The sequence below is a fragment of the Carcharodon carcharias genome, chromosome 16, assembly GCF_017639515.1.
Source record: "Carcharodon carcharias isolate sCarCar2 chromosome 16, sCarCar2.pri, whole genome shotgun sequence".
In the NCBI taxonomy this organism is placed as follows: domain Eukaryota; kingdom Metazoa; phylum Chordata; class Chondrichthyes; order Lamniformes; family Lamnidae; genus Carcharodon; species Carcharodon carcharias.
Genome location: NC_054482.1, coordinates 79,361,385 through 79,380,795, shown reverse-complemented (window position 1 = coordinate 79,380,795; position 19,411 = coordinate 79,361,385). Strand labels below are relative to the sequence as shown.

The window sequence follows — 19,411 nt, the reverse complement described above, 5'->3', positions numbered from 1 at the left end:
TTGCTGGTGAGGCATTCTGTGATTGTAATCCCATTGAATGTGAAGAGGTGATCGTTATTTTCTCTCTTGTTGGATATGGTCATTGCCTGAAACTTGCGTGGCACAAAGTTACTTTCCACTTCTCAGCCAGAATGTTGTCCACATCTTGCTGCATATGGACATGGTCTGCTTCAGTAGCCGAGAGTTGCAAATGGTACTGAACATTGTGTAATCATCAGTGAACATCCTCACTCCTGACCTTATACAAGCATAGGAATTGTGAGCAGGATTAAGTCATTTGGCACCTCAAGCCTGCTCCACCATTTGATAAGATCATGGCTGATCTGATTGTGGCCTCAACTCTACTTTCCTGCCTACTCCCTATAACCCTTAGCTCCCTTGTAAATCAAGAATCGCACTAACTCAGCCTTAAAAATATTCAATGTCCCTTCCTCCATGGCTCTCTGGGGAAGAGAATTCGATCAACTAACAACCCACTGAGAGAAATAAGTTCTCATCTTTGTCTTAAATGGAACAGAGCTTATTTTAAAACTGTGTCTCCTAGTTCTAATCTCTCCCATCAGGATAAAAATCTTCTCAGCATCCACCCTATCAAGTCCCCTCAGAATCTTACTTTTCAATAGGATCACCTCTCATTTTTCAAAATTCCAATGGATACTGGCCCTACCTGCCCACCCTTTCTTCATAAGCCTATCCCTTCATCCCATTGTGAAGGAAGGAAAACCATTCATGAAGCAGCTGAAGATGGTCACTACTGCAGTGATGTCCTGGTACTGAGATAATTGACCTCCAGCAACTAGAACCATCTTCCCTTTGTGCTAACTATGGTTCCAACCAGTGGGGAGTTTTCCTTCCAATTCCCATTGACTTCAATTTTGCTAGGGCTCCTTTATGTCACATTGGTCAAATGCTGCCTTGAAGTCAAGGGCAGTCACTCTCACCTCACCTCTCAAATTCACCTCTTTTGCCCATGCTTGGATCAAGGCTGTAGTGAGGTAAGGAGTCAAGTGGTCCTGGCAGAACCAAGCCGAGCGTCAGTGACCAGGTTATTGCTGTTAGTGCCGAATGATATAGCACTGTCAACGACACTTTCCACCAATCCGGTGGTCAAGAGGAGGCTGATGGGGCTGTTATTGGCCAGATTGGATTTGTTTTTGTGGACAGGACATGATATGTGGAAAATTGCTCAGGTATACGACAGTGGTGTAGCTGTACTCAAACAGCCTGCCTAGGGGTGCATCTAGTTCTAGTGCACAACTCTTCAGTATGACTACCAGGGATGCTGGCAGGGCCCAGAGACTGCACAGCATCCAATGCCTTCAGCCATTTCTCAATATCACTTGGAATGGATCAAACTGGTTGATGACTGGCATCTGTGACGCTGGCGACCTCAGGAGGAGTCCAAGATGGATCATCCACTAGGCACTTCTAGCTGAAAATGGTTGCAAGTGCTTCAGCATTGTCTTTTGCACGGATTTGCAGAGCCTCCCCATCATTGAGGATGGAGATATTTGTGGAGCCGCCTTCTCCTGTTAGTTATTTAATTATCCACCATCATTCAAAACTGGTTGTGGCAGGACTGCAGAGCTCAGAGCCTAACAGTTGGCTGTGGGTTTGCTTAGCTCTGTCTTTTGCGTGCTACTTTCACTGTTTGGCATGCAATTAGCCCTGTGTTGTCACTTCACCCGGTTAACACCTCAATTTTAGGTATGCCTGGTGCTTCTCCTGGCACGCTCTCCTGCACTCTTCATTGAGTCAGGATTGATCCCTTGGCTTGATGCTAATGGTAGAGTGAGGGATATACCAGGCCATGTTTCAGATTGTGGTTGAATATAATTCTGCTGCTGATGGTCCACAGTGCCTCATGGATGTCCAGTTTTCAATTGCTAAATCTGTTCTGAATCTATCCCATTTGGCATACTGATAGTGCCACACAACACACTGAACAGTATCTTCAGTATTAATGTGGGACATGTCTCCACAAGGACTGTGCTTTGGTTACTCATACCAAAATGGACAGATGCATCTGCAGCAGGTAGATTGGGGAGGACCAGGTCTAATAGATATTTCCCTCGTTAGTTCCCGCACCAACTGTCACAATACCCATCTGGCAGATATGCCCTTCAGGACTTGGTCAGTTTGGTCAGTAGTGGTGTTACCAAGCCACTCTTGATGATGGCCATTGAAGTGCCCCACCCCAGGGTTCATACTGTGCCCTTGCCACCCTCAGTGCACCTTCCAATTGGTGTTCAACATGGAGGAGTACTGAATCAGCAGGGGCGGGGGGAGGGTGTGGAAAGAGGGGGTTGGTAATAGGTGGTAAGCCAACAGGCGGTTACCTTGTTCATGTTTGACCTGTTGGTCTTGCGACTTCATGGGGTACAGAGTTGATGTTGAGGACTCCCAGGGCAATTCCCCCCCAACTGTATACCACTCTGCCACTACCTCTGATTCATCTGCCCTGTCAATGGGATGGGATGGCGATGGTGGTGTCTGGGGCATTGGCTGTTAAGCATTATTCGGTGACTATTATCTTGCTTGACTAATTTGTGGGGCAGCTGTCCTAAGTTTAACAAGTCTCGAGATGTTAGTAAGGAACACTCCTAAGCAACAATAGGGCTGGGTGCACTGTTGTCGTTACTGGTGCCTAAGTTAATGCCAAGTGGTCCATCTGGTTTTATTTCTTTTCGACTTTTCTATAATGGTTTCTTGGCCATTTCAGAGAGCATTTAAGAGTTAACCACATTACTACCAGTTTGGAGTCACAAGTCTTGTCAGACTAGGTAAGTGCAGCAGATTTGCTTCCCTAAAGGACAATAGGTGAGCCAGGTGAGTTTTTATGACAATCAATGATCATTTCATGGTCACCATTACTGAGACTAACTTGTCAATTTCAGATTTATTAACGAATTGAATTTATTTATTGTATTTAAATTACATCAACTGCCATGGTGGGATTTTAACTCATTTTTTTATTTGTTCATGAGATGTGGGCTTTGCTGGCTCAGCCAGCATTTATTGCACATCCCTAATTGCCCTTGTTTAGAAGCCATTTAAGGGTCAACTACATTGCTGTAGATCTGGAGTCACATATAGGCCAGACCAAGTCAGGATGGCAGATTTCCTTCCCTAAAGGACCAGATGGGTTTTTACAACAATCGAAAATGGTTTTGTGGTAATCAAACTTTTAATTCCAGATATTTATTGAATTCAAATTTCACCATCTGTCATGGTTAGAATTGAACCCAGGGCCCCAGAGCATTACCCTGGGTTGCTGGAATACTAGTCCGTTGTCATTACTACTACAGCACTTTCTCGCTTCTTGAACAGAAATGTCATATTGACGGCTCGAAGACCTGACATAATTCTTCTGCGGATGCATCTCAGTTGAGGTGATTGATATTATGAACTCACCATGTGGAAGAGCACCTAATTTCATTAATCCACGGCACACAACGACAATGCATTAATGCAACGTAAGCTTAGTTCTTAAAATGTCTTCAAGAAAAAATACACTTAACATAGAGACATCTACTGAATATAAACATATAGATTGAATATGAGTCTTTAAGTACTGGATTATGAAACAAAATAGTTTCACAGACCACACAATTCTTTAACACTACAACCCTGAGTTGTGTTGTGTATTGCGCAGCTTATTTTTTTTCACAAGCCACTGCTATTCAAAGATGTATCTTACAGGAAATAAGAATTTTAATTATTTTATTATTTCAAAGCATGTTTGAATATTCCTATAATGTTCCATGTCCTGCAAAGCTTGGATACTTAGCAGATTTTTTTTTAAATATACAAGTTCATAAAATATGAGCATTGCTGGCCAGCATTTATTGCCCATCCCTAATTGCCCTTGAAAAGGTGTTGGCGAGCCACCTTCTTGAACTGCTGCAGTCCATGTGGTGCAAGTACACCCACAGTGCTGTTAGGAAGGAGGTTGCAGGGTTTTGACCCAGCAACAGTGAAGGAATGGTGATATAGTTCCAAGTCAGGATGGTGTGGGGCTTAGCGGGGAACTTGCAGGTGGTGGTGTTCCATGCATCTGCTGGCCTTGTCCTTCTTGGTGGTAGGGGCCGGTGAACTTGGAAAGTGCTGTCGAAGGAGCCTTGGCAAATTGTTGCAGTGCATCTGGTAGACAGTACACACTGTTGCCACTGCACGTCAGTGGTAGGGAGAGTGAATGTAAGGTGGTGGATGGTGTGCCAAACAAGTGGGTTACTTTGTCCTGGATGGCGTTGAGCTTCGAGTGTTGGTGAAGCTGCAAACAGGTGAAGCAGCATGTGATAGAACTAAGCAATTTCACACCAACGGATCAGATTTAAGCACCCAGGCAAGCAGTGAGTATTCAATCATACTTCTGGCTTGTGCCTTGTAGATGGAGGACAGGTGTTGGGGAGTCAGGAGGCGAGTTTATTTGCAGCTGAATTTTTGATCGACAAGGAAGTCAAGGGTTATGGGGGGGCAGACAGGAAAGTGGAGTTGAGGCCGCAATCATATCATCAAAGGTCTTATCAAGTGGCCTTGCCTGTTCCTAAGTCCTATGTTCCTCATTGCAGAATCCCTAGCCTCTGTCCTGATCTTGTAGGCACAGTATTTATATGGCTGATTCAGTTCAGATTCTGTTGAATCATAACCCTGAGGCAATGCCATTGAATGTCAAGGGGATATGATTAGATGCTCTCATGTCAGAGATGGTCATTGCCTGACACCTGGATGCTGCCAATATTGCTTGCCACTTATCAGCCCAAGTCTGAATGTTGTCCAGGTCTTATTGCATTTGGACATGGACTACTTCAGTATCTGACGAGTCACGAATGATGAACATTGCTTAATCATCAGCGAACATCCCCACCTCTGACCTAATGGAGGAAGGAAGGTCATTGATGAAGCAGCTGAAGATGGTGGGGCCTAGGACAGTATCCTGAGGAATTATTGCAGTGATGTCCTGGGACTGAGATGATTGACCTCCAACAACCACAACTATCTTCTCTTGTGCTGGATATGACTCCAACTAGTGCAGTTTTCTCCTCTGACTTCAGTTTTGCTCAGCTCCTCATTGCCACACTCAGTCAAATGCTGCCTTGATGTCAGGGCAGCCACCCTCACTTCACCTTTGGAACTGAGTGGCCCTGGTAGGACCCAAACCAAGTGGTGAGCAGGTTTTGGCTGATTAAGTACTGCTTGATAACACTATCGACTACCCTTACTGATGATCAAGAGTAGACTGATGGGCTTAATTGACCAGGTTGGAATTGTCCTGCTTTTTGTGGACAGTTCATACCTGGGCAACTTTCCACATTGCTGGGTAGATGCCAGTGTTGTAGCCAAATTGATTCAGCTTGGCTAGGGGCATGGCTAGTTCTGGAGCACAAGCCTTCAGTACTATTGTCGGGCTGCTGTCAGGGCCCATAGCTTTTGCAGTATCCAGTGCCTTCTTGACATCACGTGGAGTGAATTGAATTGGCTTAAGACTGGCACCTGGTATGCTGAGGACTCAGGAAGAGGACAAGGATCACCCACTCAGCACTTCTAGCTGATGACAGTTGCAAATGCTTTAGCTTTTGCACTAATGTGCTGGGCTCCCCTATCATTGAGAATGGGGATATTTGTGGTACCTCCTTCTTGTTAGTTGTTTAATTGTCCACCACCATTCACACCTGGATGTGGTAGGAGCACAGTGCTTAGATCTGATTTGTTGGTGTGAAATTGCTTAGCTCAATCACATGCTGCTTCAGCTATTTGCAAGTAGTCCTGTGTTGTAGCTTCACCAGATTGGCACCTCATTTTTAGGTATGCCTGATGCTGATCCTGGCATGTCCTCCTGTACTCTTCATTGAACCAGGGTTGATCATAATGATAGAGTGGGAGATATGCCAGGTCATGAGGTTGGGAATTGTGGTCCATTACAATTATGCTCCTGCCAGTGGCTCGCAGCACCTCATGGCTGCCCAGTTGCTGTGTCTGTTCGAAATCTATCCTATTTAGCATAGTGGTAGTGCCATACAACACAATGGAAGGTATCTTTAATGTGAAGATGGAACTTCGTCTCCACACAAGCCGATTCCACTCCTATCAATACTGTCATGGACAGATGTATCTGCAACAGGTCAATTGATGAGGATGAGGTCAAGTAAGTTTTTCCCTCTTGTTGGTTCACTCACCACGTGCTGCAGACCCAGTCTAGTAGCTATGTCCACTCAGCCAGCTTGGTCAGTAATGGTGCTACCCAGCTATTTTTGGTAATGGACATTGAAGTCCCCCAAGAGTACATTCTGTACACTTGCCACCCTCAGTGCTTCTTCCAATTGGTCTTCAATATGGAAGAGTACTGATTCATCAGTGGAGAGCAGGTAGTAAGTGATAATCAGCAAGTGGTTTCCTTGTCCATGTTTGACGTGATGCCTTGACAATTCTTGGGGCCCAGGGCATCCAATGTTGTGAACACCCAGGCTACTCCATCCCAACTTCATACCACTCTACTGCCACCCCAGTGGGTCTGGAGGACATACCCAGGGATGGGGTTGGTGGTGTCTCAGAACATTGTCTGTAAGGTATGATTGTAAGACTGTTGCTGGACTAGTCTGTAGGACAGCTCTCCCAATGTTGGCACAAACCTTGATATTAGCAAGGAGAGCTTTGTGGGATGACAGGGCTTTTACTTTGTGGTTTCCTGTGCCCAAGTTGATGCTGTCTGGTGCATCCGGTTTCATACCTTTTAAAATTTTGTAGCAGTTAAATTTAACTGAATGGCTTGCTAGGCCAATTCAGAGGCCATTTAAGAGTGAACGACATTGCTGTGGGTCTTGGGTCACATGTAGGCCAAACCAGGTAAGGATGGCAGATTTCCTTCCCTAAGTGGCAGTAAATTAGATGGATTTTTAAGACAATAGTTTCATGGCCACCATTACTGCGACTAGCTTTTAATGCTAGATTTATTAATTGAATTCAAATTCTACCAGCTACCATGGTTGTATTTAAACTTGTGTCCAGAGAGCATTAGCATGGGCCTCTGGATTACCAGCCCAATAACATGACCACTATGCAAAAGCCTCCCCATCAGTGGTCAATTTAGGTTTTTCTTTCTGCATGACTCAATGAAGATGGAACCAATGCCCTTCCTCATTTTATATAACTTATAATCGTTGCCTGTTACCAGGAGCTCCATCTGTAGTTACGGAACACTCTGCTCACAGTACAGTGCTTTGTAAAACAGATTAGCAAGCAGAAGGTAATTGACAGATCTGTAAGACAGCAGACGTACGCTAGATAGTGTGCAGGAAGTCACAATGTGCAAGGAGAAATTGAGAACCAGCAGCTCACAGGCAAGGTTTGGAGGATGCACAAAATTCCAAAATCATTTGAAAACAGGAGTGTAAAATTTGTAAACCAGCTTGCGTAAACCATCAATGAAAACCCTTGATATGTAGCATAAATATATAGACATATATTGTCCTTACCACATGATCTGGAGCACTTGCTTCGTTTGACTCATTTATTCTCCACCTGTTAATTCCATTTCCAGCATTTTTAGGCAGACAGTCTCTCAGCTCTGGATTTAACAAGGAAGGATCTCCAACATAACTACCAATGCAGAACTTGTCCTTGTGTTTTTCTAATAACGCTAGAGATCTGAAGTTCATGTTACAATTGTGACAATGGAAATTTCCAAAATCCATACTTCTGAAGTCAACGAAGTAATCCATAGTCGTTTAGTTTAAACAAAGGCTTGGAATAATTCAAACTCTCAAACCTGCCATGATCAGATAAGTTTTTAACTTTCACAACAATTAATATGGCATATTACCATAAGCATTCTCAAGAACTTATCTTCTATTTAATATCTACATCTACTTTTTAAACACTGCTGTTCTTTTTGATCTCCAGACTTTTCAATTTCTTGAAGCAGTTTGAGATTTATATTTCCTATGCATGTTCTCTTTTCCACAACAGATAAATAAACCAAAATACATAACTGAAGTAAATTCAACATGTTTAGCAACAAAAAAATGAACATTTCATTCACCGTTTCTACAATGAAGTCTAACAAGGTGTTACTTTAAATTATGTCTTCAGATATCAACTTGACAACGTCAACATTCAAATTCCTTAACAACCATTACATTGTATAAAACTCATACACAACAATCATGCTTCAACACAAGGATCAATTCCAATTTTATCCTCAACAAACCTGTTACTCAAGTACTCTAACGCATCCCGTGTTTTATATTTCTTCTAATTTATCTCCATTTAGGTGGTTTGCATTTTTTGAAGCAGTCAGTTGTTTGGTTTGAATGATTGCTTTGATTGTTGCTAGGAAACTGTAGGAGGGTGGGGCACTTTGATATGACAAGTTAATCTTTACAAAAAATGACTGTTGTTACCTTTCACCTTGTTAAATCACGTGCAATTTTTTTAAAAACCACATTAACAGACGCAGCAAAAAGACATATCAAAGGAAGTCACGTATTGCTTTTTGCACTTCGGTTTAGAATTACAAATTAGTTTTTCTTCCAGCACTTTGAAAAGTAAAAGCATTCAAAAGAGTTCTGCAATTGCTGCCTGTTCACTTTCTTCCAATGATTGATGCAATAATTGAGTCCACCTAGATCCTTGTTGACATGAGAGCTAAGTGGCGGAAGAAGCGTATGCGCAGGCTGAACCGTAAAAGACGAAAGATGAGGCAGAGGTCCAGGTGAACAACTGCTGAAGATGCAGTACTGATCAGTCTTTGTTGAATCTTACATGGCAAATGGACTCTGCACTTCTGTTCTTTTTCTAAGACCAATAATTTAGAGGCACTTCAGATGCTGGTCATGAGAAGATCTTGTACATTGGTCTGTTGTGGTACTGTGCCTTCATGTACAGTAGTTGCAAAATAAAATGTGAAAACTCTCCTAATGAGATGCGAGTTCTCTTTAAAGGGGTGCTGTGAGGTATCAAATTATTTTTGAAGGTAATCTATTAAATTTTAATTTGCTGTACTTATTTTTCTATTCAATTTCTTTATGTATAAAACTCAGAATCCCATATCAATGATATCATGAAAGAGACAGTGGATTGTGGCCTTACTCCTAGTTCATACAGAAGCTGAAAACGTAACGGAAGAATTCTACATACAAAATCTATTTTCAATTTCCAGGCAGTAGTCATGAACAGAACACGGGAACATGCGATAACATGGCAAAGCACCATCCAGGACAGAATACCGCTTATCAGCAGCATAGCCACTGGACTCTAATATCGATCCCCTTCCTCACTAATGCAGTAGGTATAATTCACAAGATGCAATACACCATCAGCCTCCTTTCACAGCACCTTCCAAACCCATGACCTCTACCACCTAGAAGGATAAGGGCAGTAGATGCATGGGAACACAACCACCTGCAAGTTGCCCTCCAAGTCTGACTTAGGAACTATAATCACTATTCCTTCAATATTGTTTTACCTACATCACATGGGCTGCAGTGATTCAAGGCAACGGCTCACCACCATCTTCTCAAGGGCAATTAGGGGTGAATAGCAAATGCTGGCTGAGCCAGCAACACCCACATCCTGTGAATGATCTAAAAACCACTACCTCACATTATTAAAGGGGAACCATTATCACAAGGACTGCAGAGGTTCTCAAAATGGGACCATCATCACCTTCTCCCAGCAACTAAAGATGAGCAATGACCACCAGCTTGCCAAAACTGCCCATATTTCAGAGTCAAATAAATAAAATTACAGATATCCAACAATAAAGCAATTAAGACTACATATAAGCAATGTTGAATATTTATAGCTATGAGGCAATATTTCAATGGATACGAGTACCAATAATAGTTTTTGGACTACTAGAATATTATAATAATTATCTTGGAACTTCACTTCAATGTTCATTCATGTTATGCATGTTTACCAGCATATGCTTACGCTGTTAATTGCTTTTCTCTTGCAGTAAATGGTTCTATTATAAACAAATATTTTATTCAAAAATGTAAAACAATCTTTCAAAACAGAGAGCTCAATAAAAGAATTACAACACCAACCATTTTGGCAAACTGATGCAAAATATTTATTCCAAGTTATTTTAATGCAGTAGTTTTCCTCATACAGATATTCATATGTGATAGCCACTTTAAATTTGTAAATAACGTTATCAAAATAATCTTAATCTTTGAAATTTCACAAAATTTATATTTTACAATCCACCCTGAATATCAAGGCTGTTTGAAGAACTCAAAGCTCCTATTGTGAATATTTTACAACTGTACCAAAGAAATGGAGATAAACCTCTGGTGACAAATCTTGTTTTCTTCTTCCCAAAATATCACGACATTGAAAAACATATGTAGTTAGCATTATTCTTGACAACCTATCATCAGTATTTTGAATTTGTCTCTTACACTGCTTGTTCTATCACACTGCTATTCCTACTAATTGTCTGCAAATGTTTTTTTTCAAGCTTTCAAAAAATACCCACTTCTTTCCTTGCAAATGATTACTCAGAATGTGCTTTGCCCCCTTTTCTTCTTTATTGACTCATATTTCATTCTACGAAGCGTTCAACAGGACCAGCTGGTCAAAGAAAAAAGAAAAAAGCTCAACAAGCAAATTTTCTTCTTTGGGATATGATCAACTCCCTTGTGCATGGAAAAATATAACTCTGTGCCAAAAGAGCTTTAGTAAGTTTAGTCCTCCAGCTATAAGAAAACATATAATGTGAATTCCACTTATACCAAGTTTACGCATCATCATCAGAATTGGTACTACTGCTAGTTTCAGAATCTGAATCTTCATGCAGCCCTGTACTGAAAATGCCTCTCCAATGGGCGAAATGTAAAGCTGTACATCGGTTCTTCAACTGAAAACCATTTTTCCTAAAGCCATTTTTCTTGAGCTATAAAAAAATGAGAGACATGATTCTGCATTAGTCAGTGTTGCTCCATAGCAGACAATCACATTTGAAACATTTAAAAGTGAATCAAAATTAATCAGTGTGATACTATTGGACCACTTACCCCATGAAACTTACAGCAATTGTTTAAAAAGGAGTTCAGTCAAATTAAGATGACAGCCTCAATCCTCAAGATGGAAAAGAAAGCATAAGGTCTATATAATTGGGCCTGAGGTAAAGAATAGGGGGAGCAATGGACGAGGTCAAAGGAGGCAATGTGTCTGAGAAGAGTTTGGCATAAATGTTATGCTCTGATAGTTCTGGACTATAACTGCGCAGCCACTGTAACACTGCTCAAGGTCACACAGTCAGATATGGCTTGTTATGGCTGATGCAGTTGGTAAAGCTGAGTTATTTAAAAATCCCAGAGGGAAACTTTAAACAACTGTCATAACCTATAATTTTAAGTGTTATGTTTGAGATGCAACTCTAAATTCAGGAATCATACCACTAGTTCTCAAGAGGTTTTATATTAAGCTAAATTAAACATTTTATTAATTTACACAAGTTAAATATATACACATGGCTTCAAATTAACTAAACTAATCTCCATTAAGACAACAACAACCCATAGATTTAACCAGACACCAGGCAAAGCATTTTCACCTTATGAATTCAAAATGAGGTTCTTTTCGCTTTGGTTCCTGCAAAGACTTTTGGAGGCTTACAGGTGCTTTTAATGTCACATTGCCTCTGCTCTACACACACAAGCCCATTTAGCACAGCCCATTGAATGTAAATTCTCATTGTATCACCAGCCTCTTCTAACAATAAAACCCCTTTCATAGTACCAATTTTATTAGTAATATAAACATATTGCTTGGTCTCTACTCACTAGGTGCCAGAATTCATCCCACTTCTTGAGTGCGCTATTAAAAAAATGCAAATGCACCCTACCTCTCTTACATCTCAAAACTAGTTTACATCAAAGCACCCAGACCAGCTGGCTTTAATCCAATTAAGACACACCCACAGACTAAACTTCTATTCTAAAAGAAAAATATTTTCCAATAATATTATGTACATTAATAGCTTCATGACATGACTGTGGGCAGTTAAATGCCAGTCATGTTCACATTTGTGGTCTTCATACTTGAGGGCAAGGGAACGGGAATTGAACCAGATGGGCAGTTGGGGTGACTTGACAGGGAGTAAAGTCATGGAAACAAAACCAAACTTTGGTTTGAAAACATATATGGCAGACAGAGATTTAAAATAGGCCTTTAGAATAAGAAACATCGTACTTATCTAAATCATCCTATTTGCAATAGGATGTGATGGGTAAAGGCAAGCAGCTGATTCAATATTTTGCCTATTTTTTCTTGGTTTGTTTATTTCAGAATAAATTACATTTAAAATACAACAAGAGACAATTCAGCCCGAATTGACTGATCTTCCTAACATGACAACTAAAGGTGATTTAACTCTGCTGAAGGGTCATATTAGACTGAAAACATTAGCCCTGTTTCTTGCTCCACAAATGCTGCCAGGCCTGAGTTTTTCTAGCATTTTCTGTTCTTATTTGTGATTTAAACTGATATTGCCCACTATTTTACAATGCCAGTATCAAAACCACGTCATATGAAAGCAACATAAATTTCCGTGAATTCTCACGCATTACTATGCTGAGTACTTAGTGAAAAAATTTGCCAACACTTTTTCAAAATGATAATGTCCCTTTAAATAAAACGTTTTTGATCTACATTGAGCCAAGGCACAATTTGGCTTTAACCATATATCTATCTCAGTTTTTTTATTCTTATCCAAAGAGTGAATCCTCTCAAGGACCATACAAGTGTTAAATAATACTAAAGCCAAAGAGAGGGGGTGGTGGTGGCATAGTGGTATTGTCACTGGAACAGTAATCCAGAGAGTCAGGGTAATGCTCTGGGGACCTGGGTTCGAATCCCACCATGGCAGATGGTACAATTTGAATTCAATAAAAATCTAGAATTAAAAAGTCTGATGATGACCATGAAACCATTGCCAATAGAAAACGCATCTGGTTCACTGATGCCCTCCCTTTAGGGAAGGAAATCTGCCGTCCTTACCTAGTCTGGCCTACACTTAACTCCAGACCCACAACAATGTGGCTGACTCTTAAAAGTGCCCTTAGGGTACAAGGGCAATTAGGGGATGGGCAATGAATGGAATTTTAAAAGAATGTTCAATCTGAAAGGTGGCATTGAAGCCTGTGACTTTTTAAAAAGGTGCCACATCATCTTCATCTTGGGGACCAGAATGCAGTTTTGTGGGTTTCATGCAAAGTGGACCTGAGGCTAGAGGGAAGCCAAATTTGTAATAAGCAAAAGGTACAGCCCTTCAGTGTGGGATTTCAGCCCTTTAGTGGAAGGTGCCCCCAAATTAAAGGGCATGAAAGAAGTCTGATGTTCTGTGTCTACTGCTGTAGCATTGGAAGGAGGTTGCAAACTATTCAGCAAAAACAGATGGTGCCCCCTGGAGATTTCTTTCAATCAGTGGAGGTGCAAGCTATGGTGTTGAGAAATCTCTAGGAAGTCCTGGCTGGCATATTCAGCACATCCCATGCACTGAGCTACCACCTCACTAACAATGTGACAATGGATAGACAGGAAGATGGCCAATGGCTGAAAAAGAATAGTGGGTAATGTATTACTGCAAATTGGAAAGATTTAAAAAGAATCCCCGTGGGGTCACTGTTAAGAGCGCTGGAATTTTAAAACCAAGTGCAAAGACACAATTAGGGATTTCAGGTAAACAAATATTTCAAAGTGAGAGAACAAGTTGGTAAAACTTATATATACAAAAAAAAATTGACGTACTAAATTTTATAAATGGGGGCCATTGTGTACCAAAGCAAAGATTTCATGCTAAACCTACTAACAATCATTGGCTCGACTGCAATCAAATTAGTACATCTAGTTTTGGGTGCCCTACTTTATGAAAAATATCATGGCACTAGAGAAAGTACGGAAGACATTCACCACGATGATTAATTGGCTGTGAATCTAGAGAAACTTGGAACTCTTTTGACAGGTTTGACAGAGAAGGTGAATAGACCGGATAGAGGCATTCAAAATTCGAAAGTAAGTGTGCTTTGGCAAGATAAAGTTGGGAAAAAATTATTGACATTGCTCCAAGAATCCAAACACTATTTATGAACTAGAATTCATAAAATTATCAAGAACAAAGGTGTATATGAGAATCTTTTGTTTAAACCAGGGGTTAAGTTTTGAAATTGTTGTGATCTCAGTAGAGACCAGAGAAGTGTTCATTTTTTAAAGAATCTGAAAACCGAGGTAGTTACAAAAAGAATGAAGCCACAAGGTTCACAGTTTAAATCAAAAGAACTTTACTGCACAATAATCAGAGAACATGAACACTAATATACACAAGACCCGAAATAGTCAGTTACATTAAAGATATCAAAAGTATAATTAACTCAGTTACTTCTAATCTAAACCAAACTCGTTAAATTACATTTCCTTCCACACCAGTTGGACTTATACCATCAATAACTCAAGTCAGATAATTAGCAAAAATTGAAAGATTAAACACTTGGCTCAGTACTATTTCAAGATTCGTATACCTTGCTGAGATTCCTTGGGCCTTATTTTTACTTCTCATAAGATTGTCCTTTCAAATCTCCTCCAACCGTCCTATGATTGCAAACTCCCCATTGAAGACAGACGTCTCTAGTGCAGCCAACTCAGGTCAGAACTCTCCCAGTTATAATATTCTTTAACTCTGAAATCTTGCATCTAAAACTCTTTCACTCTCTCTTTCTTCAGCTTGGCTATACCAGAAGTCCAACTCAATGTTAATAGTCTTTCAGTTAACAAGGCATTTAAATTATTTAGCCAACACACCAGATTTCAACTGAATCCTTCTTGAAAGATATGTTTCTTTCACTTCAGCTTGTTCTAAACTAAGAAACAAACCACAAGCCACCCCTACCCTCCCGCTTGAACACAGAACCATGATCAGGGCAAAACCAAGGTCTTGCAATGTAACTGCAAATAAGCTATTCCAAGAACGGACAATTCTTTCCTGGCTAAAAGTAACTGCCACTGACACATGCAAAGGGCTTTGAGTGGGTATCGTATGGGTGAACACTGGCAAAGTGTCAATGTATAAAAACACCATCGAGTGCGTTAATCACCAGGTGATTGGTTCCTCCAGAACAACAGGATTCAGCTATATTAGCGGATGCTAAATGAAAATAAAGTTTAATTATGAGTCTGTCAACACACCATAGAGAGGAAATGTGATGTAATAGTCTGATCCTTGGATCCTTATGGATAGCAATCAACAAAATTAAGCTAATCGCATTTGTACGCTCGGTCTTAAAATAATGCCAGAAAAAAATTGTACTCCTTGGAACGATGACTCAACCAAACACGTCATAACACTTTCGAGATTATTGAACCAAGTTAATCAGTATAATTTTGGTTTGCATAATTCACTTCACCTGGAGAAATGGGATAACTTCATATCCTACCTAGTCTCTGAAGAAAGTAAATTTTAGAAAATCACTGCTCCAGTTTAAATTTTTAGTTTTGACTCCTTGTAACATACATATTTGCAATTGAAAATAAGCAGATTGGAGAAAAAACTAAAATTAAGGGTATTTTTACATGCTACAAACACCAATTCAGAATATGTTTGGGCTTGAAATTAAAGCTGGCCCCCCTAAAAGTTGCAAAAACCTACTTATTTTTTGCATCTGCCAAAAACTGAATTCCCAACAATTGAATTTTTAAAACGAGGCAAAAGTTTTCAGGAAAGGACGGAATATAGACTTCCTACAAGTCCAAGAAAATATGCATCTCCTTGAGGAAATCAGCTGTGTATGTTTTCAGTTTATACACTGCAACATTGAAACAAACCCATTACAGCAATTGCACTCTTTAAAATAGTTCTTATTCAAGATAGCAGTTATTCAAAAAGACATAAGCAAATGTGTTCAATTCCAAATACTAGTTCTGCTCCTACCCTCACTCTTTCCATTTTCTTTCAGCTACATATCAGAACAAATTAAATCAGCTGGTGGTACTCTGATGTTATCAAACTTACTCATTATTGGGTTATAAGCGTCACTGGCAAGGCCAACATTTATTGTCAATCCCTAAGTGCCCTCAAAAATGTGGAGTGCCACCTTCTTGAACCACTGCAGCCTGTGTGATGAAGACACATACACAGTGCTATTGGAGAGGGAGTTCCAAGGTTTTGAACCAGCAAAAGTGGAACAGTTTCAAGTCAGGATGGTGTGTGACTTGGAAGGGAACTTGCAGGAGGTGGTGTTCCCATGCGTTTGCTGCCCTTGTTCTTCTAGGAGGTAGAGGTCACAGGTTTGTAAGATGCTGTTGAAGAAGCCTTGACAAGTTGCTACAGTGCATCTTGTAGATGGTACACACTGCTGCCACTATGCGCTAATCCTGGAGGGGTTGCCGATCTACCGGACTCCTTTGCCTTAGATGCGTTGAGCATCCCCACTCCAAAATTGCAGCTCGGGATGTAGGTAGTGTTAAAGAATTGCTACATTGACAGCAGTGCCAACCTTATGGTTAGGTGTAATACTATTGACACAGTATTGATCCAAAACAGAGATTTCTTTTAAAATACAAACAGGAGTAAGCCATTTGGCCTCCACAATTTAAGGAAATCAAGGCTGAACTCATTGTGGCCTTAACCCCACATTCCTGCCTGCTTCCCCCATTCCCCTCCACCCCCTAATCCTTACCTCTCTTGTTGACCAAAAATCTGTCTAAGACAGCCTTGAACTTATTTAATAACCCAGGCTCCACTGCTCTGTGGAAGAGAATCCCAAAGACTAACAACCCTCAGAGAAAAATCTCATGGTCGAGACTTAATATATGGCTTGATTAATCCATTCAAATAAAGCATAAATCAATGCAATCATATTTTTAGTTTTTCTTTAAAAAAACTGACACAATACACATACCTGCTCAGTTTTAGCCTGGAACTCCCTGAGCTCATCTTCAGTCAGAGGCAAGAAGTTATCATCATTCTCTGAGCATTCCTGCCAACCCATTGCTTTCAATAATCTGTGCAGAAATGAACATTAGGTCAAAGATCAATCCTGATCCTGCTAAAAAAAATTCAAACCGTACAAAAAGATCTTGACATTACAGCTGTTATCTTTGTTTTATTTATGATTTAGCTAAGTACAGAGGAACGTGGCCCAGCAGAGGCTCTAAAGAGCAACTGAACTGTGACCTTTCATGTTTAAAGGGGGTTGTAAAAATGCCATGCTTTCATTTGAACAGTCTATTATTCAAAGGTACTAATAAAGAGCTGTTGAATACTCAAATCATTCACAGACTCAAGATTGAAGATAAATATGAACCAGTGATTTTTCTAAACTTTGTTCCTGGCAAACATCTATTTCCAAAGGGCAGGACACATTGACAGAGCTGAAGACTTGAAGAGGAGCTAAAGAGCTTTTTACGTTGACTCTGTGGATCACCGGCTCCTGGGATCTACGGATTGCTCTCCAGCAGCAACCAGAAAGCCCTGAGGCCACCAGCTAGGCAAACAGCTGAAATTCATTTTACTCACAGGAGTGCTTGTGCTAGGAGTGTGACCAGGTTAGACAACCACATCAGGTGGGCAATGGGGTCCAAGAAAATTGGTTCCTATACACCTTTGTGACATTAAAGACTGGAACCAAGAAGTGTTAAGAATTTCCCCATACCACAAATACAACACTAACTTTGTATGAAACTGGATAATCCCAAGAATTGCCATCCAACTTGAAATACATTTTATAGAAACGACGAACACTAATTTTACCCTAATAGGAAGCTTTAAGAGAAAGACCACTCTGACGTGTCACAGAACAACATTCCAAACAAGTCTTGCCATTTTCAATAAACAGCTCAACATTGCCAGTTTCTTCCAATGTCCACATTTTGAGTGCAATGTGCTCTGCCACTCTTCATTCACCTAGTTCTAAAGGATGGTTCCAGATGATTACTATAAAAATTGGTCTGACAGTAAGCAATCATTCATCTCTGTAAATTTTTCAAAATTAAGAGTCCAAACAAAAGTGCAATTGACTGGTACCGAACACTTGGGAGATAAGACACATGGTTACACACTCCAGCTGAAATATCTTTCAATGTTGGTCAAATGATGATAGGCAGCGTACCAGCACTTTAAAAAACATTTCTAAAATTTCCATTCTTATGAAGGGAGCAATAACAAAGACTGAGCCGAAACAGGAAGAAAAGTCATCCCTTGCAATTTTTGCCATTTCCTGTGCAATTATCTCATAATTTGGAGCAATTTTGTCTTGGTAAATAATTTGCTCTTACTTATAGCATTTGCGGTAGTAATCAAATACTTCATTTTTTGGCTATGGGAAAGGAAACCTGGTAGAGAATGAAGAAAATAAAACATTAAAATCTAGCAGAGGTGCTTGAATGCACAGTATATCCAGGTATAGACAATTATCTGATAGAAACACAGGGTAAGCATATGCAAATTGGAAATCTATATCTGCTGGCCTGTTCAAAATGTGTTTAGTAATGAATCTCAATTGGGTTATTCCCTATATTCTAACCATCAGTGCCAGAGCCTTCTGTAGTTTAGTTTTCACATTGTTGAAGTCACTCCCTTAACTCCTCCATATTACTTCATCTCTCCTCACTCTCTAAAGCCTCCTTAAAACCTACTTCTTCACCCAATTTCTTTGCTCCTGCTTGTTTAATCACCTTGGTCGTGACTTGCCTTGGAATGCTGTGTTCTATAAAAAGGTACAAAAACCAGAGTTGTCTGAAAACAGGACATTTTTATAGTGTGCCATGCATCAATCTGAACTGAGTAAAATAAAAATAACTTACCTGGACAATTCAGCTAGGTGCTATATAGGTGCAGTGTGGCATCTGGCAAGTTAAGGGAGATGATGGTGTAGTGGTAATGTCAATGTCACTGGACTAGTAATCCAGAGACCTCAGACTAAAGCTCTGGGGACATGGGTTCAAATCCTGCCATGGCAGCTGGTGCAATTTAAATTCAATTAATAAATATGGAATTAAAAGCTAGTCTTAGTAATGACAACCATAAAATCATTGTCAACTGTCATAAAAACCCAACGTCCTTTAGCACATTGTCCTTCTCCAAGCCCACAACAATGTGGTTGACTCTGAAATGGCTGAGCAAGCCACACAATTGTATCAAACCACGACAAAGTCTACAAGGAATGAAACTGGACAGGCCACCCAGCATCAAAGCTAGGCAACAAAAACAACAGTACACCCAGCCCAGTCAACCCTTAAAAAGTGCTCCATCAATTGTCAAAATTGGGAGGACTGTTCCACAGACCAGTCAAGCAACAGCCTGACATAGTCATACTGAGATAATGTCCCAGACACCACCATCCCTGGGAATGCCTAGTTCCACCAGCTGGACAGATCCACCAGAGGTGGTAGCAAAGTCTTTTACTGTCAG

The 19,411-nt window shown here is 40.4% G+C and overlaps 1 protein-coding gene and 1 long non-coding RNA gene across 5 annotated transcripts in view; one reads left to right on the top strand and one right to left on the bottom strand.

The window, feature by feature from the left end:
- The first annotated feature begins 318 nt into the window (after positions 1–318).
- LOC121289384 lies at positions 319–8,910 on the top strand. The gene is made up of 3 exons (XR_005945554.1): positions 319–329; positions 3,388–3,392; positions 8,625–8,910. It is a non-coding gene; the product is annotated as an uncharacterized LOC121289384 (long non-coding RNA).
- Positions 8,911–10,051: 1,141 nt separating this feature from the next.
- The window catches only part of gpbp1l1 (GC-rich promoter binding protein 1-like 1), an 80,111-nt gene continuing 70,751 nt past the window's right edge, over positions 10,052–19,411 (bottom strand). For all 4 annotated transcript variants that reach the window (XM_041208539.1, XM_041208542.1, XM_041208541.1 and 1 more), the window contains exons 11-12: positions 16,902–17,004; positions 10,052–10,900 (exon numbers count right to left, since the gene is read on the bottom strand). In XM_041208539.1, the coding sequence (XP_041064473.1) occupies positions 10,745–10,900; positions 16,902–17,004 (259 nt within the window). In that variant the 3' untranslated portion in view covers positions 10,052–10,744. The remainder of the gene's footprint in view (positions 10,901–16,901; positions 17,005–19,411) is intronic.